The sequence below is a fragment of the Agelaius tricolor genome, unplaced genomic scaffold (assembly GCF_023055355.1).
Source record: "Agelaius tricolor isolate 1412-34295 unplaced genomic scaffold, bAgeTri1.0.p SCAF_14, whole genome shotgun sequence".
In the NCBI taxonomy this organism is placed as follows: domain Eukaryota; kingdom Metazoa; phylum Chordata; class Aves; order Passeriformes; family Icteridae; genus Agelaius; species Agelaius tricolor.
This window is the reverse complement of record NW_027269274.1, coordinates 16,440,745-16,462,203: the sequence shown is the minus strand read 5'-3', so window position 1 is coordinate 16,462,203 and position 21,459 is coordinate 16,440,745. Positions and strand designations below refer to the sequence as shown.

The 21,459-nt window shown below is 39.7% G+C and overlaps 1 protein-coding gene across 10 annotated transcripts in view; it reads right to left on the bottom strand.

Moving 5' to 3' along the window:
- The window catches only part of DOCK3 (dedicator of cytokinesis 3), a 185,912-nt gene that overhangs the window by 137,095 nt on the left and 27,358 nt on the right, over positions 1-21,459 (bottom strand). For all 10 annotated transcript variants that reach the window (XM_071439935.1, XM_071439936.1, XM_071439939.1 and 7 more), the window contains exons 3-5: positions 20,847-20,887; positions 18,971-19,026; positions 16,633-16,729 (exon numbers count right to left, since the gene is read on the bottom strand). In XM_071439935.1, coding sequence (XP_071296036.1) covers positions 16,633-16,729; positions 18,971-19,026; positions 20,847-20,887 — 194 coding nt within the window. The remainder of the gene's footprint in view (positions 1-16,632; positions 16,730-18,970; positions 19,027-20,846; positions 20,888-21,459) is intronic.

Here is a 21,459-nt window from a genome sequence, read left to right as displayed (position 1 = left end):
CCCAAAAAAAAGGTACTGAATGTCAATCTTTTCCACAGTTTCTACATAAATAGCCAAAAAACATGTCCTCACCAAGGAGATAAGTCATCAAAAACCACAAAGAATGTGTTTAAAGGGGTACAAGAATTAGCACTTCATCTCTGACAGGCATTGCTAGACAAAGACTCCTAAAAAACCATTTGTCTTTTGCATACAATGCTCTTGCCTGAAAGAATATAAAACACATCAGTGCAGCACATCCCCTACCTCATAGCATAATTTTTTTTGTATTTTAGTAATGGTGTTTTTCAACACAGCTGGTCCTGACTAAACAGATTTAAAGATTCATCCATTCCAAGACTATAAAGGATTACTGTGATTATCTAGTCTGACTTCCTGCAGGGCACATGCCATAGAAACTTGCTCACAGATTGCTGCAACGTATTTCCTCCAGGATAATGTGGCAACAAATCATCTAAAATACAATCCAGTCTTGTTTTAAAGATATCAGTAATAAAGAAACAACTGCTTTCTGTGATTAATCTATTGCTAATCACCCTAATTATTAAGAAGTGCCTTCAATACTATTCCAAATTTGCATGGCTCTGCTTTGTAAATACTGGGATTTGTCCTCCTTTTTTTTCTCTGAGAGAACTGACAGATTGTTGACAGATTACCACAATTATCAATCAGCTACCTGCAACCCTCCTCCACATACCCATTTATAAGTCACAATAGGCTGACTCCTCATTCAGCTTCTGCAGTTTGTCTGAGCAAATGTGCAAAGTAATCTCTTCACTCTGTCAGGTTTCTGCTGGAACATTATTCTCACTTTTATTTATTTATTTAGTTATCTCTCTATTTTTATCTATTATACACCAAGAAGACATGGATAAACAGGTAATTCTTCCAAGCAATAATGAAAATATCCAGAAAACATCATATTTTTTAAAGGTTGGATTTGACTCTGACTTTTTAGTCTAGAAATGACAAAATTACAAAAATAATTTAAATCAAAAACTTGCAGGAAAGAGAAATGGAATGAGCTCTTCCCCTTGTTCATGGCAAATAGGATAAGGAATAACAAGCAGGAGAGAAGATTGAGCACAGGCTTCAGAAAAAAAACGTAACTCATATGGTCCAAAAAGTACTGAATTTTTGAGAAGCTGCTGCAGATACATTTTTTTAAACAGGCAAAACAAACACATGTTGAAAATGCCATAGGTGGATATGAACTCACTGTAAAGGACTCAAATGCACTGGATAACCTGGAGATCCACTCCAGGTTCCCCCTCCTAGGACTCGCTGCCATCATGGATCACCCTGGACCTTTCTGGCTGTTCCCCACCTATTCTGAAGAGGACACTGCAGCATCAGTAGCAGCTGCCCAGCAATCACCTCATTAATTTATACAGAGAATTCTTCAATTATTCTCCCTCTCTGCAACTCCAGATGCCCCCTGTCTAGAAAGGCAAGACTACTTATCCTCTTAGCTGTGAAAAGCAAGGAAGAGGCTGATGTTGGATTGGTTTGCCACGGTAATGATCCATCACGTTGAGTGTCACTGCACCTCAGGACACAAACACCATCTGTGGGGCCTTTCTAGATTTGGATGTATTGGAATCAGTGCTCTTTAAATGAGCCAAGTGTCTGACAGAAACCACACAATTTGTGACCTAATCATTGTTCAACTTCCTAGTTCTGCATCATCAGCAATTTCTACGTCACTGATTTTTCCTGATTGCTATTAATAAGACTAGTGAATAACAGACTAGAGCACATCCCTGCAGGTCCTATTACAACCAGCAGCACTAAAAAAATTCTCCATTTTCAACTGCTTTCTTATCAATTCATCTGTTTTTAAACCACTTAGTAAGTGCTAGATTTAATTCTACACTTAATTTATTTAATCATTGTGTCAAGGGAGGGTTAGTTAATAGCATCAGATACTGGAAATTCCAACTAGATAAATGGAAGATGTTTTTCCCTTGTGGGTGGTCAAAATCTAGGATAGACTTTTTCCAAGAGATGTTGTGGGTTCTTCAAAAATATCCAAACCTCAACTGCACAAGATCCACAACAAGCTGCTCTAATAGGGTCTGCTTTGGGGAGGAGGTTGAACTGGAGATGCCCAGAAGTTCCTTCCAATCTACCCAGTTCTGTGATTCTGTGCATGTAAAACTGAACAGCAGTAAAACTCCCTGTGAGCCAGGTGAATATTCTTCATCTAATTCTACCTGTTTTTTAAAGCTGAAACTCCATGATGGAGATAAGCACAGCAATAATCAAAGTTCCACAATAGAAGAGTCTGCACTTACAAAAATAATAAATCTGCCATTGGACGATTACCAATAATATAAAAACTCTTTTTCTTGGTAACCACTCAGTTATGACATAGAAATTTAGCACTGTGGCAGCACAGCCCATTTAATCCACCAGAAATTCCTGTCTGAATTGCCTTCTGCTTCACAATATGGATGAAGCTGCACTGCAATCCTTCCCACGGCAGGAGCTATAAATCACATTTCTTTCCTCTACACAGCCACTTATATGCAAGAAAATCAATTTTTTTGTTAGACTGAGTTTAAACTGGTAAAGAGGTTCAACATCATGGGGCAGAGGGGTAGAAGAAATCAGGAAAGGAAAGGTGATGGCTTGGATTATTCAACCCATCAGAAGGTCCTGGCCAAGCCAACTTGAGGACATCTAGCAAAGGATGTTCCATAAGGCACAGATCTTTCATTTCCTCTAATAAAATGGAGGAACTCCATTAGAAAATGGTGTCATCCACTGCACAATAATGTTCTCAAAAAAGCAGCTGAGATAGTACCAGTGTTTGCATTGGAAAGAGTAAATGTACAAATGATAAACATGGAGTATAAATGGTTCAGCCTATTGTCCATGTGTAAGAGAATTCTGGCTTTTCTTTTGCAAAGCCTGTCAGCTACCTAGATATGCATTTCCCAGATTTACTGACAAAAAATCCCCTTGGAAAATAGTAGTGGAATGTGTTAGAGGTGTTACAAAATTATATCTTAAAACAGGGTATGGCTTTTCTAGGATAAATAAAACTGACAACTAGAAAAGATTTATTTTAGATTGCTTCACACAAGAGAATTCTTTTTAAAAAAGGAAAGTACACAATGTCTGTGTTTCCTCTTTCTGCAACTATTTTAATACCAGCATTCTGTTCTTCATCTAACACAGCAATGCAGCGGCTTCAAGAGAAATATCAAATCATCATTATGTTCCTTCCAGAATACTGTGCTGTTAACAGAATAACTGTTAAACACAAGTCTTGCATTTAGCTGTGTTTCTAATGTAGATTTCCACGATGACAGCACCAGAATCACAGTGAGAGCTGACAAGCCTGGCAATTATTGTCAGCTCCGAGACAGAACACTCACCAGCCACTTCAGAGTATGACACCAAAATCCAACAACAAGCCTAAGTGGCTCATTAAAATCATCCTCCTGACTCTAAACTTGTCAGTGATGCTGCTAGTTCCCCAAAAACAAACTGCCATTCTGTTTCTGTTCTGTGACACAAGGACCAGACAAAAACTGGCAGAAAACTTATTGTTTGTTTGTATTTTCTCAGCACTCAATTGGTCACAATATTTTCCCCTTTTGAAAGGCAACTGGATATCCCCATTTCCCTATTCCTTCTGCCTCTTCAAGAAATAACTGCAACATCTCTTCACATCACTCCTTATCAGCTAAACAAATTGTCCAGTCAATTTTTTAATTGCAGGAAAAATTAAGTCAACACTTCTTTTATTGTCCTCTTTCATAATAGTTAAAGTAACAACTAAACAAGAACAACTGAGTTATTTAGGAAAGCAAGGAGTATCCAACAAAATTCAGGAAATAAAAGAAAACACAGTAAGGTTTCATCAAATAAAGACTGGGATTAACTGGGAAGTGCTTGACAGGGAACAAGGGAAATGGAGACAATAAGTTAATGAGAAACTCAGATTGGGATCCTGTAAAAAAATGAGACAAAAAGGAACAGATGAGGGGAAAGAGTCGGGTGGAAGAAATGGGGTAGCTGAGCTCACTGCATAAAAGTAAAAAACAAAAGTTTCCCAATATTTGGGGCGGGGTTTTTGTCTGTTGAACATCTGAGGCCATTGAATAATTGATAAGAGTTCTGATAGACTCAGGGGGCTGCTCCTCAGAGCACAGCCATGAGCCAGCCTGAACTGAGCTGCCACCCTGCACAGGGCTTTGAGAGCTCCACAAAGGCGACAGGGTTTGATGTCTTCTAAAAAAGCACATCTTATGTAATAGGCACCTCCCAATTCAAAGTGACAGGTTAGCTGGTTTTTTTTTTAATGATATTTTGGAAATATAAAGATATACTACATCTCTCTAAGGATCCAGCATGTCCCATAACTTCCAAAATCAAAAGTTTCCATCATCACATACATTTAAATGAAATTAAAATATTAATAATACCTATATACAATAAAGTTGTTTGATTGTTACAAAAAAAACCAAACCCAAATCCACACAGTGAGTAAAATCTTATTTTCCTCTTCCCTATCTTCCATTTTAACAATTGTTCCATAATTAACACTTCTCTTTACAGTAATTTCATTAACTCCATGATGTAATCCTGCCACACACCTGTTTCTTTACAACATCCTTTTCATTAGTGAACACACAGTCAGAAAGATTAAAAAGAAACCTTTGCTGCTGCTCTTTCCTTGTTTACCCAGAAAATAAGATAATTTTCTTTTACTATTGTGAGCCACTATTCTATGCTATGTTTTAGAAGTTCATTAAATTCCATCTAAGCAGCTTTCCAAGCATGTCCCTTTAATGAGCAAATAAAGGGACCATTTGATAGTACCAGTAAAGGCACTTACCAGCACTGGGCACTCACTGGGCAGAATCTCACCTGCAGGGAAACTGAAGTGGAAGGTAGCTGGCCACAAGCACTTCAAATTAAACTTGAGCTATTCAGGTCACAACAAAAACTCTGATACCAAAAATGTTACTACTTTACTCCTCAAAAATGGTAACTTCTTATAACTACCTTTAAAGTGGTGGCTTCCCTGTGCACCCTGCACAGCCTGCCAGGTCACATACAGGCCAGAAAGACTTCATTGATTATTACCTCAAGTTCTGAGACTACTGAAAACAAACCACAGCGAAAGGCAGAGATGGATTCCCAATATAAAATTACTGCCTTCAAAACTTTACTGGCCTACCCTAAAATATTATTACATGCTGTCAGTAATAGATGTGGAAATGTACAACACAGGGATCACTTCTGGGACTTTAACACCTGTTTATGCACCTGTACACAGTAAAGTGAGCTTAAGCTAATTCATAAAAGAAAGCTGGAATAATTATTCTTAAATTAAAGAAACACTTTCAGTAATATCACTGTCAAAAATCTGCATTTTTGATAGGCATCAGTGGGAGAGCACTGAGCACTGGATCAAACTGCAGGGAAGCTCAGACTCCCAGCCAGCTGCCAAGTGACTGCCCAGGGCTGCTCCGTGCCCACCCCACTGCTGCTTGCTGAGGGGTGGGTGGCAATGTCACGGGCAGGAGGGGACAGCAGGGGACAAACTGCCTCTCTCAGCAGCAGTGCTGCCTTACAGCAGTGTGGAGAGTCCAGAGAGGTGTTAATAAGTGTCCCTCTGCTTGTGACAGGGTGCAGGCTCAGCTCTGCTCCTGAATGCCTCTTGCACAGACTACAGAACAGGCATTCACAAACCCCCATCAACTCTGAGGATGTATCAGAAAGAATAAACTGAAATCTGCTCCATCAACCACAATTTAATTTAGATCAAACAGCCAATGCTTGAACAGCAAAGAACATAAAAGACACCACTGTTTGCCCTGCTCTGTAAAGGGCTTTGAACTCAGACTTCTGTCGCTTTGCTGAAACAAACACACACTTCAGATAACGAACTCAGGGCTCAGCATCTTCCAGATTTATGAGAAGCCCTTTCAGCTCAGGGAGATTGCAAAACTCACACCCAGCTCAGCAAAACACAGTGCAAAGAAAGAATTAATATAGTTATATTAGCCCTAGGAAGCCCTGTGCCAAGTCACACGAGCACACAATCTTAACTGCTGTGGGTAAGACTTTGACCAAAGAGTAGACCCTAAATACCATTGCCATAAGCAAGTAAATTTCTTTGAGCCCAAAGCTATTACTTCTCCCCCACCCCTAGAGTAGGGGAGGTTCCTGGATGTCCTGGGTCTCTGCAGCTGCTGTGCAACCCCCAGAGCCCCTCAGCCACAGCCCTGGGGGATGCAGGGTTTGGCTGGGCACTGCTCAGGCACCTCAGCCCTCACTGTGCCCTTGGCAGCTGCAGGAGTTGGGGTTGCAGCAGCACAGACCACATCCACAGGAAGGCACTGATACAAGAGCTACACGTATATTATCAGAAAATAATCTAACCCTACACATGATTTATGTTTTCCATTATTCCAGTGACAGTTTTTGCTGTAATATGTATTGGATCTCATCTAAACACTCTGGATCTTGACCTATTGGTGGCAGGGAGCACCGGCAGTAAAGAGAAATGAGTATTTGTTTTATAAACTGTTAGGGTGCCCTAAATACCTTTTGGAGTTAATTCTTCATATCATTTGAAGGATTTTTTTCCCCTTCAAATGCAGTATAATAATTTCAGGGCTAAGCACACAATCAGAGTATCTTTCTCACTAAACAGTACAGTGATGGCAATGGCAGCAACTAAAGACTTTGAAATCAAACTTGGCAATCAGTATTCTTTTGATATTTAATCAACTTTTATGACTGAACCCAAGGCTGTATCTATGACCAACCAGCAAGCACAAGGCTCTACTCTAAATGAAAAAGGAAACAAAACCACCATGGAATTTACAGGAAGATGAACACAAAAAATGTGAGAAGCTGAGTTCCAGTACTCTCACAGAAACCTCTCACAATTTTATTTTTCTTTCTTTGCATTCCTTATATTTTAAGCAATCTCTATGTGTAAAACATAGCATGATTAATTTCCATGAAATAATAAAACTTTAAGAAACAGAAGAATTTCTGAAAAGAGAACACATTTCTCCAAAGGCCATTAATCACTACTAGCTTAAAAATAAGATGTAACAATCACCATTTAAGAAATTATGTGAGCAGTTTCCAAAGATAAAATTTATATTAATTTTCCCCTTCTTCATTCCAACAGTCACCAAAAAACTGTTATGAGAAGTCTGCTCAAAGAGAAAGTCAAGAACTCAAGAAAATGTGGATAAACAAGTGAAATTAGCCTTGCTTCCTCTGTCTGTGCTTTACAGTAGTTTTTGATTGCATGACCACATCCAGAACCAATCTTTATTTTGACTGACCCAGGAACAACTATTCAGAGTTTCATTACCATTTGTGGCTCAACATACAGTTCTTAGGGCTTAGTTCACTAAAAAATATTAAAACCTTACCATAAAGGTAGATATTTCCCATTCCTAATATTTCTATGTAACACTGAGCATCCAAATGCTTTAAACCTACAATATTTTTATGAAAACATATGCACGACTAGAAATGTATTACCTTGGTTTTACAGAGAGATTGAAATTCTTATCAGAGCACTTAGGGACAAAGTAGACTGGACTGGGAACACTGGCATTTCTCTGGTTCTTGGATGTTTGCCTTTGTCACCCTGCTTATACCTCTAGAACAGTTTTAATTTACCAATTATCCCTACATTATATCCAATCATGTGGATGGAAGCTGAAATAAGAAAGAAGAAGCAGGTCTTCAATTATCTTAAATATTTTCATTTCACCTTAATACATCACGTAAAATTAATTGTCTATCCATTTGCCAGGCTAACTACTGAGTTTTTAAATTGAGATGCATTTTTATTCCTGTTTGTTTATCAACCACTGCCTCTTCTCCAGCCAAATGCAACAATGCAGAGTAATCAGATTTGGCAGCCCAAGTGCTGGCTGTCCACTGCTGCAGCCACAATGTTTGCTCACTGTCACTCCAGTCACAAAGGATTTAGTCCACTTGTGCTACACTGATCCATAGAACATTGATGTTTCTACCCCTCTCACCTGTGAAACTTGCTGCTACCTCACTCCTCTTAGAAAACAAATAGAAATTTGTTATGTATATATATATATATATATTTAAATTACAATAACTATTAATCACTGCAATTGTTTTATGCTAGTTGCCTTTTTCTCTCTTTGTATTAAGGACAGAAACAGTAGAAAGTGGCATAAATGAGGATAAGACTGAAGGACACTTCTTGATACCACATGGACCACAGTGCCATCCAGGCTGCCAAAAGGACAGATGCTCTTTGCTTTTCTGCTGAAAAACAATTTCTGTCTTCTATGAAATTAAATCCAAACTGTCTTTTTAGTTCCAGTAAATACCCACTAGGGATGATCAGCCTTTTCCTTTGTAAGCCCTATCCATGCACAGCACCTTGCTCACTCACTCTAAAAAGTCAGACTGCCAGTCTCTCCTAGCCCTTTTCCCCCACTCTTAATCTTCTGTTCTTTAAAAACTAAACCAAACTGCTGTTTTTTCTCAAAGTCCATCTCTGGAATACTAAACTCCAACCACACTGCACTTGCCTGTATTTCAAATGCAATTCTGTAACATCAGCAGACTTAGACCAGCTCAGGTGATTTTCTCCAGCGACAGATGAAGAAACTTCTGTTCAATTTTTTGATTAAAACCTTCTTTCCTTTACTTAATGCAATTCAACATTCAGTGTGTTTACAGTGCAAAAGAGACTGCTTGAAATCATCTGCAGGTCAGCCACTGGTCTCCCCAGAGTAAATTCTGTTTCCTTGTTGGTTTTTCCCAGCTGGTCGTAAAGCAGCATTCAATAAAATCAAATTCCTGTGTTTTACTATCATACAAGAACTTCACACGTGTACTGTAGGACTGTTTGCAGAATGCACACTGGATATTATTGAAAGAGGCAAGAGCTCTTTGTTAACTATTAACCAGATAATACTTGAAAAATTTAATCTAACAAACCCCCTCCAAATCCTCACACAATTTGCTATGAATGTCAGCATCAGTAATACAACTACTGCTTTATTTACCAAAATAAAAGAGCATATTATCAATGTCAATGACTCCCATATCAATGACTAAATAACATTTCCCAACAAAGCAAGGGGTTATAAAACACCCTGCATGTCATTTGTCACAGCAGGACTTGCAAAGGACACCAGAAGGTGACTTACATTTAATTCTGGCTTTACTTTTAAAATCTATTAAAATCTATCCATCTCCATGGTAACTCAAAACATATATTCCTCCCACACAGTTTGATTGATAGTTCAGAGTTTTTGTTTTATAGTCAATCTTTTGTTTGTTTGAAAATACATAAAAACTGTGTAGTTGATCCTAATAATCTTAAATGATACCATAAATCTGTATGTGACAGTAAATGAAAGGTACTGCATATATGGCTCCTTGTTATTCTGTTGTTTAAACCAAATAAACTGCCATAGCATCCTCTGGTCTTCAAAGCAAAGTAACTTTCAAATCAATTATAATAGATTTTCAGATTTTCATGGTATAGACTTGCTTACAAATAAATTTTATTTTCCTCTCCTAAAAACTTACACCTATTTTAATTCCTTAGAGCTCAGAATCTTCCACAAATCACTAGGAGAAACTGACTACACAAAATTTCTTAAAATTAAGGAAAGAAAAAATAATAATTATGGGAACTTTTTATAACCTAAAGTATGAAGCACTTGAACTGAACTTCAGCACGTTAGTGCTAAGGGGAGAAGTACTGAAATGGATTGCATTTTATAGCAGGAACCTAATAAATATTAAGTGTAATTTCTACATGAATACTGCTCTTCTCAGGAAGAAATGTAGAGAGAGGTCATGACATCCACTAAAGACCTCCAAGAAACCATAGCTAATAAACTGATGTAAATTCAAGTCTCAATTTGACACAGCAAGAGAAGGGCTTCTACTCAACTTTTCAACACACCCAAGCAGCAAAAGTCTCTGATTTTACCTACAAAACCTTCTAATTGCCTAAGATAATGAGCAGATATAAATCACACTGTGACACTTATACCCTGAGGTCTTTATTCTGGTCCCCACAACTCAAGAAAGATGGGACAGATGGAGCAGGTCCAGGGGAGGGACACAAAGATGATCCTGGCCTGTGAGAAAAGGCAGAAGCAGCTGGGTCCTCTGTCCCTGTGAATGCCATCCCAGCACTGCAGCACCAGCACAGAGGATGGAGGCTCTCTGTCCACAGGAGACACAGGGAAAAGACAAAGGGCAGTGGGTGTAAATTGCACCAGGAGAGTTTTCATCCCAATGTAAGAAAGAAACACCTTTCAATAAACACAACCATTCACTGGATTTGGACAAGGTGCTCCATAATCCCATGCAGGATCCCTTTCTGACAGAAGGCTGGGCCAGATGATATTTCAAGGTCACTTTCAACCTGTAACATTCCATGGTTTATCTCCAGCTTCCCCCTCCATGAGTAAAGATACTGAATGATACAAATATCCACCTTCAGCATACAATGCTGAAGTGTTCATTATTCTGCATTCTCCAAATCATTCTGCACACGCCCTTCACAACCCAATCAAGAAAAATCTTCAACTATTTTCTAGTAATCAAATAACAAATCTGCTAAAAGGCTCAGATTCAGTTGCTAAGCAATGAGATGATTTCTCAGTGCACTGTTCCCTCTGAGGAACTGGATGCTCCTGGAAGTGGAAATATTTACTCTTAGTTTCCCTTATATGCTGGGCAGCACTTAATGAGACTATCAGCTGCCCCAAACTCCCATCTGAGGTCCTGGTCACTCCATGAAGAGTCATCCTTCACTCCAAACATAGAAAGACATAAAAATATCCATACCACTGCTGAACACTATTATCCAGAGTCCTGTCTTCTTAAGTGGTAACTCTGAGTCTCTCTGGTAATGTCAAGTGAGGCCAGACAAGCTCTTCAGATTCTTTTAAAATGACTCACAAACCTGAACAATCATCCTAAAGGAATTTATCTTCAAGGTTACCTTGAAAATGACATGAAAATGAGAAAGAGGAAAGAGGGCCATGTATACAACCAGTACTGTTTCTGTACATCTGTCTTGGTACAAATACCTCATCTTTCCAGGAGTCTGCTGGCACAGAATTTAAGAGTGTATTTAATATGCTCAGCCTTGACTTGAAGAAATTCTGTTCCTTGAAGGGAGACCTTCTGATACAGCACATCCACTTTAGGTCATGTCACATTTTCTTCTGCCTACATACTTCAGAAAATGCATCAGCAATTCCATGTTTTATCAGATGCAGAGCAAAGCACATCTCACTGAATAAAAATGTCTCCTAGAACACTCCCCATAAGAGTAAACTACCTTAGTGATTCAGTGAATGGCATTTTTCAAGATGAGTTTTAACTAGTGCTTCAATTTTAGGGACACCCAAAACCACCCAAATCACACAGCTGCAATTGCACCAAGTCCTGCTACCCACTCTGTTCCTTAATAGGATCCCTCAGGAAATTTAAAAGGAGCCAATGGGAAATTGGTTTCACACTGAGCTAGCAAAAATTCCACCTATTCCCAACACCATTAGGTCTTACTCCTGAAAGTGGACAAGAAGTCACCCCACACATCCCCCACTCCCCCTTGCATAGAAGTAGCAAATTAACATTATTGATCTGACCAAACTCTAAATTGGCAATTATGTTTGGTCTCTCCACAGTCATCTGCTCTCTCAACAGAAATAGTCCTCACATCACAACTTAGACTCTGAGGAATTTTTTTACAGTTAAAATAGCTACTGTGCACCAACAGTGAGTTTCAGTGATCTCCTTAGCTGACTTAAAAACTCACAGGAGTCTTGTTTGACCTAATTAACAAAAGCTTACAGAGAACTTGCAGATCCTTTATTTAGAAGTAGTATAAAAATAACAAATCTTATCAACACATACAGGGTAAGAGAGAAAGTTAACAACCTTACTGGTATCATTTTGCTGTCTCAACACAAGTCAGTAGACTGGTGTGGGCAACTACCCAAGAGCTGCACACACCCATTCCACTGTAACAAATGCAGTTTTGCATTTTTATCCACCCCTGTGCCTAAACAAGGCTCCCCAAGGTTTGTTCTTGCTTTTCTGCTCTCTCTTCCTCATCCCTTTGGAGTAGGCACAAGACCAGGCTCAGCTGCTTACAGCAGTACACCAATAATCTCCCTGCTCCTTTCTCCTCCACTTCAAATTAAGTACAGGATTGGGGAAGGGAATCACTGGCATCTTTTGCTTATTGCCTTTCCAATTCTAGGAAACAGGAAGTAAAACCCTCTTCTACATTTCTTAAGCTTCCCCAGAAGGACAGAAGGACATAGCTCTGGTGTCCAAATGAATCTAAAGAACAACAGAGAGTATTGGAGCCAGGCAAAACAACACCACAAGATACTGGGTCTGTGCATCTACTGACATCACTCAAACACATGAGGGTGTGCAAACACACACACATCTGGCCAGCTGTGGTCAGCAGGAACCCCACCCACATTACCAGCAACTCCAATAGTACAGATTTTAAATACTGAGATCCACACTCACAGTCAACTCCCTCCTAATGCCAATTTTTACAATAGCAGTGAAAGTAGGAAAACCCAAACCAAGTAGGTCAAATAGAACAGTGGCTTTTTTCACCAGAAAGGAGCTACTAAATCTCATTGTTTCAGTGCCCATCTCTGAAGCCTGGATACAGGATACAGCCTGGAAACAGATCAGAAGGCAAAGAACTGCTTTCCATTTTCCAGTGGCGTGGCATTGCCTTGTCTGCACACAGCTTCCACACTGAAATAGGGGAAAATGTGCTCTTCACATAGAATCACAGAATGGTTTGGGTTGGAAGGGACCTAAAAAGCTCACCCAGCTCCACCCCCTGCCATGGGCAGGGACACCTTCCATCATTCCAGGTTGCTCCAAGCCCCTGTCCAACCTGGCCTTGGACACTTCCAGGGATGGGGAAGCCACAGCTTCTCTGGGAAACCTGTGCCAGGGCCTCAGCACCCTCACAGCAGAATTCTTTTGCCTTGTATCTAGTCTGAATCTGACCTCTTTTCCTTTAAAACCATTACCCCTTGTCCTACCACCATGGGCCCTGCTAAGAAGTCTATCCCCAGAACCATAAAAGTACTATCATCTTTACCCCTTTATGAATTAATAAATATTTAAGTTCTATTCCTGATTACTGAATCTATTTTAAAATAGATTGTTTTTAAGTAGGCATAGAATTTTTAACAAGGTTATAGTTTTTTGCTAAAAATCCCATCCAATATAAATAACAGATTCTGAGAGTTTCCATCCAAGTTTTATTTACATTGCTTTCCAATTGGAGAAAAACCTCTGGCATTTTCAAAAAAACTTGCTGTTTTGTCAGTATTTAAAGAGTTTTATGATCAGAACCCAACTACTTAGAGCATAATTTGTTATCACAGTAAAGCAAACAACCCATCATACATCTTTCTATTTCAAATTCATTTCAGGCACAGCCCTTTCTCTGTGAACTCATTATGGACAAATGCCTTTTTCTCCCCAGACTAAAACTTGGCTTTCACCTTGATAGCAAAAATATAAAGAATATCACAGCCCTGTGCAATGCAATGATCTCAGGCTAACCTTTCTAATATATATTTCTCAGAAATTTAAACTAAAATTGCTGCACAACCCCTGTAACTCAAACCCATTCAAGCTTCCCCATGCACAGTTTATTCCCAGTACTGGCACAGATTCTCTGTGGTCAGAAGGAAACGAGGAAGATTCCCAATATTTTACACCAACTAATTTTCTGCAACTGTCTCAAAGCTATGCTTTACTTCACCCTCTCATTTCTCACTGTTCTCCTCCTCCCTCCAATTTTCTGTCAGTAGAACTTCCTTATCTGGGAACAACACAGCATCCCTCTCCAGGCCGTGTTTTAATCACTGCAGGCTTCCTGGGTATTACATCCCAGCTCCCATTGTTTCACTGAGAGACAAACACAAACCTTACAATGCACCTCAACAATACTACCAAGGTAAGGGCTGGGAATTTTTAATTGAAACAAACTTGGTCTTTCAAACCACAATCCAGGTAGGGAGTTCCCCAAAAACCATGAGAAGAACATTGGAGCCTATTTAGGGATGTTCAGAGAGGCTGCTCACATTGCTTGGCAGCCTCACTGACCAGTGAAGGGCCCTTTGCAGGCACTGACCTACTGAGGGTGTCTGTGCAACAACCAGCACTTGAATTTCCCCTACAGTAAGAAACATTTCTACAAAGCTGACTAGGCACAGCAGCATGATAAGTAACATTAATTACATTTCTTAGATGATTCTTATTACAGTTTGGGAATAATAAAAATTTCTGCTGGTGCTGATCCAACAACAAATAAGGATTTCCACTTAGTCTTTCAATATATTTTAAGGTATGTCCTTGCATAGCTTCCAGCCTGAACACCAAGGATAAAATTCTAGTCCCAGCTCTGCCACAGGCACCTCAGTGCATTTCCTCAGGCTTCCAATGTACAGCCCACAGATGGGACAAATGTCAGTTACCCACTTAACAATGGTGCCAATTGTTCTGCCAGAGAAGCTGTGACACTGTATCAGTGGAGATAAGAAATCACTGAAGGTGCTCCAACATTGGCAGCTTGGCCCAGGGAGGCTGGGGAGCCTCCATTCAGAAGGAACTCAAAACCTGGCTGGTGCAGTCCTGTCAGCCTGGTCTTGCTGACCCTGCTTGAGAAGGCAGCTGATGATCTCAAGAAGTCTCTTCCAATCTAAACAATTCTGTGATTATTTCTATATTAGAATTCTTAATTTTTAGAAGGTTTGGGGGAAAAAAACCCCACAACACAAAACAATGTGGTTTTTACTCAGAAGCTCTGCCAATTTCGTCATGGGGCAGATGCCTCCTTCCAAAGTTCTATGAGAACTGTAAATTCTTTCCCCTGTTATTTAAGAATACAATAATGTTTTGTGCAATGTTATAAGAAATATAATGAGCTACAATAGAAAGCAATCCCAGAAAGAAAAATCACTAAATGAAAGTTTATAGCTAGAGCTTTCTCTCGCCTTCCCCTCAAGGAACTGGTGTTAACAATAAAAAAGAAATACTTTAGTAGAAAGGAAGCTTAGCTCATTTGTAGGTAAAATGATTCCCCTTTTTCCAATTTAGTACCATTGCCAATATTACTGTTGTCATCTTCAGCTGACACTGGGGAGAGGGGGAGAAAAAAAGTCTTACAGGAGGAAAAGAGAAAAGATCACTTTATTCCCATACCCAGAGAGGTATGTATACACAAAGGAAAAAGGAGGATTACTAGGTGTTGTCATCTTCTTGCAGGGGTTCCATACTTTGTCTCCTTATCACAAAAGTTCCATACCTGCTTGGTGTTTCTCGTGGGCAGCTCCTCAGAGCACTGACTCTTTCTTCTTCACAAAGCAGCCACTGACTCCAGTTCCCTCTCAACCACCCACCCCACTCTTTTATAGCATCTTCTGCTCATTGCTCACAGCTGTGGCCTGGTAAAGTCAGGCCTGCTCCTAATCTTTGATAATTGGCCCAGCTGCAGCTCCTTAGGGGTAAGATTACTTTCTACACTGTTTTCTTATATTCTATACCCCTACAACCAGGTGTAAAGAGTGGTAGAAAACATGATATAGACCATGTTCCATGCCCCTCCTGCACAAGATCAGATGCTCCTTCCCAAGAGAATACCTGCAGGGACATCTGACCCCACAGAAGAACTGGGCCCAGTTATGATTTCCTAAGAGTTGATTGCTTTTTGAAGCACAGAACACAGCTGGTTATGCTGGAGATGCATTGGACTCACTCCACTGGACCATTCCTGGGTTGGTTTCCTAGACATGTAACTGTTGTCACTGCAGGTTTAAATGAAGAAACAAAGCTCCTGCAGCTCTAGGTAGAGGTATTTCTCTAAAGGAAGGACAGGAAGGAAATGCAAGCTTAGACCACCTACAGTTCCTGATCCTTATCCCACAGTTAAGGCTTGCAATTACTAAGCTAAAAAAGACAATAAAAGCCAGGAAAAAATACCTTCAAATGCTCAAGTTTTTTATCTGCTGTGTCATGGGCTTTGGCTATTAAAATGTAAGAAAAGAAGAGGGATGAAAGCAGGAGACATTATGTGGCAGCAACTGAAAATTTTATAGAAAAGATACGTATAAAACTCAACACACCTACCCTAGTGTCTACTTCTAATTTATGGAGGAACAATTGTACAAAACCTCCCATAGTTTGAGTTCTCCTTTCAGACTCTAGACACTAAAACAACTACTTACAAACTGTGCTGAATAATTTTTGAAGTCTTTGATGGGATTTGCAAAAGTATTGTATTATATTATTTCTTACATACTTAATAGCACTTGAAAATTGTTGCCTTTTTTAATAACAATGAAATTTTCAGATCTGAAGGTAGAATTTCAGAACTGCAGAAAGTTCCAGAGTAGTACATGTGACTTTCACATGATCCATTATTCTGCAGTTGGGGAGCCCCCATTAAATACAAGGAATCCAACAATTCTGATATTGATTCTGATGGATTTTGAAAGCACAAAGGCAGGCAACATTCCTCCCAGGGTATTAGAGATGTGCACACAAGGAGAGGAGCAGTGCTCTTACCACATACAGCTGTTTCCAGAGCACGGCCCATTCCTGCAGCGTTGCTGTGACTTCAGTCACCACAGAATCTTCAAGAGGAACAACTGTTTCATATTGCCTGTAGAAAAACAGGGGGGAAATTAGGAAATGTACTCTGGAAAAGGTAGAAAAAGAAATGTGACAGTAAAAAGTGCCGTAATTTGTAGAATTCCAGAACTTGAATTTGTGGAACACAAGGAGAATATCTCAGGGGGATCATTTTGTCTGTTGTAAAACTGAAGCAAGTCCAGAGTCACAGCTACTGTTCCTCCATTACATTCCACAAGATTAAGCTTCTGTGAAGCATTTCCTGGTTACCTGTTCAAAAGACATACTTTCACTCTAATCAAGGTCAATGAAAAGTTTTCATTACTACAGCACGTTAAATTAACTTGCCTGTAAAGTGAGGTCCTTCACAATTTGGGTCCCTTCCTTAAGCCAGTCCACCCCATTTTCCCCCCTTCAATAATGTTAGCCAATATCAAAACCACCCAAAATACCTGCTGTCTACTAACATGTCCTATCCAGAAAGTTTTTTCAACACTGCAGATGAAATCTGGGGGATCTATCCTCTAATCAAAAGAATAAAACTTGTTCCTTTGTGCTAAAGATTTTCCAAAACCATTAAAGGAGAATCACAAGAGTGGCTTGGACTGAAAGAGACTTCAAAGCTCATCTCATTCCACCCCCTGCCATGGGCAGGGACACCTTCCACTGTCCCAGCTGCTCCAAACCCCACCCAGCCTGGCCTTGAACACTTCCAGGGATGGGGCAGCCCCCACTTCCCTGGGCAAACTATGCCAAGGTTTCATTATCCACATCCTAAAATGTCTTCCTTAAATGTAAACCCATCATCCCCTGGCTGACTCTCCAGACCCTGCCAAAGGCCCTCTCCCCATCATCTTACAAGCCCCTTTTAGATACTGCAAGGCCAAAAGCAGCTCTGTGCAGTGTCATCTCCTCTCCAGGCTGGCCAGCCTGTGCTCACAGCAGGGCTGCTCCAGCCCTGGGGACAGTCCCTGGAAATCTCTAGGGATGTTTGGGAGGGCAGGGACAGTGAGCAGGGCTGTGTGGTGTTCAGCTGCCTGCCAGCTTCAACACTTGCTCTGTTATTTCACAAGTGCTTATAATGGCGCTTGAAATATATTCTGAAATAAAGAATTTTCAAACAAAACCTGAAATAACCATGCCCCTCTGGTTCAGAACTGCATTACATTCTGTTGTGTCAATTGGTGCACGAGGCTTTGATAGTTTTAAACAGTATATCAGCTTTCCTAATAAGTACCTGAACTGGTTGCCCTTCACAAACTCTAAACTAACATCAAGGACTAATTAACTACACATCACAGGGAACTGCTCCTTCCCCTAAGGGGAGTGCACATTAGGAGTGGTTATTCTATGCAATATATAGCATTTTATTACACCCCAAAATGATGAAGCATCACTATTACAGCTGCCCTTACTGAGGCCCTTTGGGAACAAATCTACAATTCAAGACAATCAGAAGTCACCTGGTTTTCTACAGGTAGTTCACTAAGAGCCATTTAATACATTTTATCTTCCACATTTAATTTGTTGCCTCAGGTCACTGTCTGAAACACTGCAATTATAAATCTCCCCACAGCAGCCTTTATCTGGAATATGCAAGTAAAAGCAGCAGTGAAAACACAAGATATTGATTTCAGGAGTCTCAGTCAATCTCACAGGAAACTTTGCAGGTTCCAGAGCCCCCAGTCAGTAACTTTCCTGACATGACATTTCCACCAGTGTTGTTATTCCCATTATCTGAAATAAACCCACTGCCAGCAACACATGAATACTAACAAAGAGAAGGGCAGAAGCTTTCAACAGTGCACTTCAGTCACTCTTTGGGTGAGGTGGGGAGGGCTGGATCCTTTGGAAAACATTCAAGGTAACACAGCTATGACTCTGAAAATCTGTAGGTAAATGAGATGGGCTCTCTACTGACTGGTGCCTCCACAACAAATAGGAAAATACAGTACTTTGCCAGTGAGAGAACAAGCAGAAATGGAAGAATATAAGAAGAGTTCTTTAAGTGAATGTGTTTCAGACGAAACCTCTAAAGTTACAATTTTATGAGCCAAAGCAAACAAGAGTAACCATCAGACCTGATTCTTGCTATATTAAAAACAAACAAGCCACCTCCCAACTCTGTAGAATTACATTTAATTTTCAAGTCCTCATACACAAAAATGATACAATGAACTGAAACATCTCTGTAAGTTTCAATAATGATTTCTTTGTTTCCCTTCTAGATAAAAAGCACTGTAGCTGCTGAAAAGGAAGGAAAAATACTCACCCTCTGTTACTGACAATTGCCTTTTTCAAGTGAATATAATTTGCAGGAAAAATCCCCTGCAAGAGAAAAAATTCAGTCCATTAGAAACATACATTTACAGTTTTCAGCATTGGTAACCTCGGCCACAATAAATAACTGCCAATATATCTATTAAGAACCCCCAAACAACCATTGTGTCAAAGCTGCCAGTCAAGACTCTATATTGAGATTAGTAAAAATTGGCTGTTTTATCTGCCTTAGACCAGGACACCACACTGGACCAAACCTCCACCTGGCAAGATCAGAGAAGTGGCTCTTCTGCAGTTTGCAGCACAGCACCTGCAGCTCCCAGAGCAGGCTGATGCTGATTGGGGGTGACACAGACAGAGGCTTAAAAAGACAAATTAAACAAAAACTAAAAGCCCACCATCAAATTTGCATTGAACCCCCAAGGACAGAAGTGTTCTATTACTTGCATACTCTGGGGCTGTCAGTTTTTCTCCCTTTCCAAGGAAAAGCTGGTCAAACCCACTTGGGACACCTCCAGTTATTTGTCTTTGGCTGCTCCCATGAGGGCTGCACTCTGCCCTTGCCTGTGCCAGTGTGCTCTTGTATGTTGAGACATGGGGAAAAGGGAATTTAATCCAACCTTTTCCCAGTGTTCCACATTCTCCCTAAAGCACACAGCCCCGAATCCTAAGAGCAAAGTCTGTCAGTGTGAAAGAACACAAGCTGCACTTCAGTGGGAAATACAGAAGCAGCATTGGAAATCTTTGGATTCAAAACAGCTGACAGCCACTGACAAAAATGTCAGCAACCAAGTGTGGGCTTGCACTTTTTAGAGCTTTAAAACCATTTCAAAAGAAAAATTTTTGGGGTGGGGTGCGAGGCAGGTTGAAAGGAATATTAAGTATGTAAGATTCCAAATGCTAAGGAAAATTTCTTTTTGTTGATAGGCAAGACTAAAATTATAGAAGAAAAAAGCTGAATCTGAGAGGAATGGCTTCCTCAGGAAATCAGTAAATGGGCTTGCTTTCAGCCACATGAAAATCAGGAAGAAAAGAAATGCTACTTCACTTCCTGGTTTGGTTCAGTTCTAGTTAATGCTGCTTATTTCTGGTATCTAAGAAACCAGGGAAGCTTTGAAGGGCTCTCCTATCAAAACTGAACATATACACAGGCAGAAGTACCAACACACACAATGACTGCAGACATTTCATTAAAAGACTCCTGTAGTCATGTCAATGTATACAGGTAATTTTATATTCCATAATACATAGGTATTAGGTAAACATGAGGAATCTTTAAATACAAGCAATATTTAAACCAACAGAAATAAATAAAGTAAAGCTCATATAGAAGCACCTACTGGCGTGTTTGGATACAAACATTTAAAAAAACTTAGATATCCTCACAAACACAATCATACCAGAACAGTCAAAAAAGTTCTCCAAGAGCAAAAACAATGGAAAAAAAATGGCAAATAACCAAATCAAATGGTTAAACGGAAAAAATCTGAGACCACCCCCAACAACTTACAAAATCCTTTTTCAACAGACTTTTTTCAAAGTTGTATTAGATTAATAATTCAATTTATTAAATGTTCTTTCAAATGCTGCCTTTAAGCAATGCAATATCACCCACCTATGCTTTTCTTCGGGGAGTAGGGTGGAGAGGATCAAACTGGATGAGATTTATAAATGTTGAAAAAATTGCATGTTATATGTCAGGAAGGTTTCTGATCCTTTGAGTGATTAATGAGTATCACTCAATTTAAAAAAAAAATCAAATCCTCCCACAGGAAAAAAGTTAGAGAAGAAAAATTAAAAGTTTACTGGATTGCAACAGTAAAATAGATTTAATCTGCCATTAGATTAACAAATGTATTCATGCTTACCTTGACACTGGGCTTCTTAATGGAAACACCTCTGTACCAACCTGAAACCAGATGAAACACATTATAATATTTGTGGCACTGCTGTCTTTACACAGAAGCAAACTGACTACAACTATGCAGTTACTGAGATCATCTAAAAAAACAGCTGTGCCTCACATAAGTGAAATTTTTACAATATTTTTTTGTTAGGGCTTCTTGTAAAAATTCCTTTAATTTTGCTCTGCAATAATGACAAACCCTTAACAAGCAGCAATGCTCTTGTTTCTTCCCACCAGGAATAAAAGCAGATTAGCTATTCTCCTACTAATAATCCTTAGGCACTGTGGCAAAGAGTCATTCAGCACTCAGGGAAGAGCCTGCACTGAACACTTCTCTTCCAGGCTGGCACATGGGTCTTGTTGCAGTGCTTATCTTGACAAAATCTCCAGACTTCAGAAACCTGTAAAAGCCATTATCATACATTTCTGATGGGCTTTAAACAAATATAAATCTTTGCATGTGTCTGGTCTTACACATGCCCAAGTAGAGAACAGGCTTTAGGGTCTAATTTACACACCATATTATTGTTCTTGTATTCCCCATCAGGAAACAGCTCCAGACAGCACAATAAATG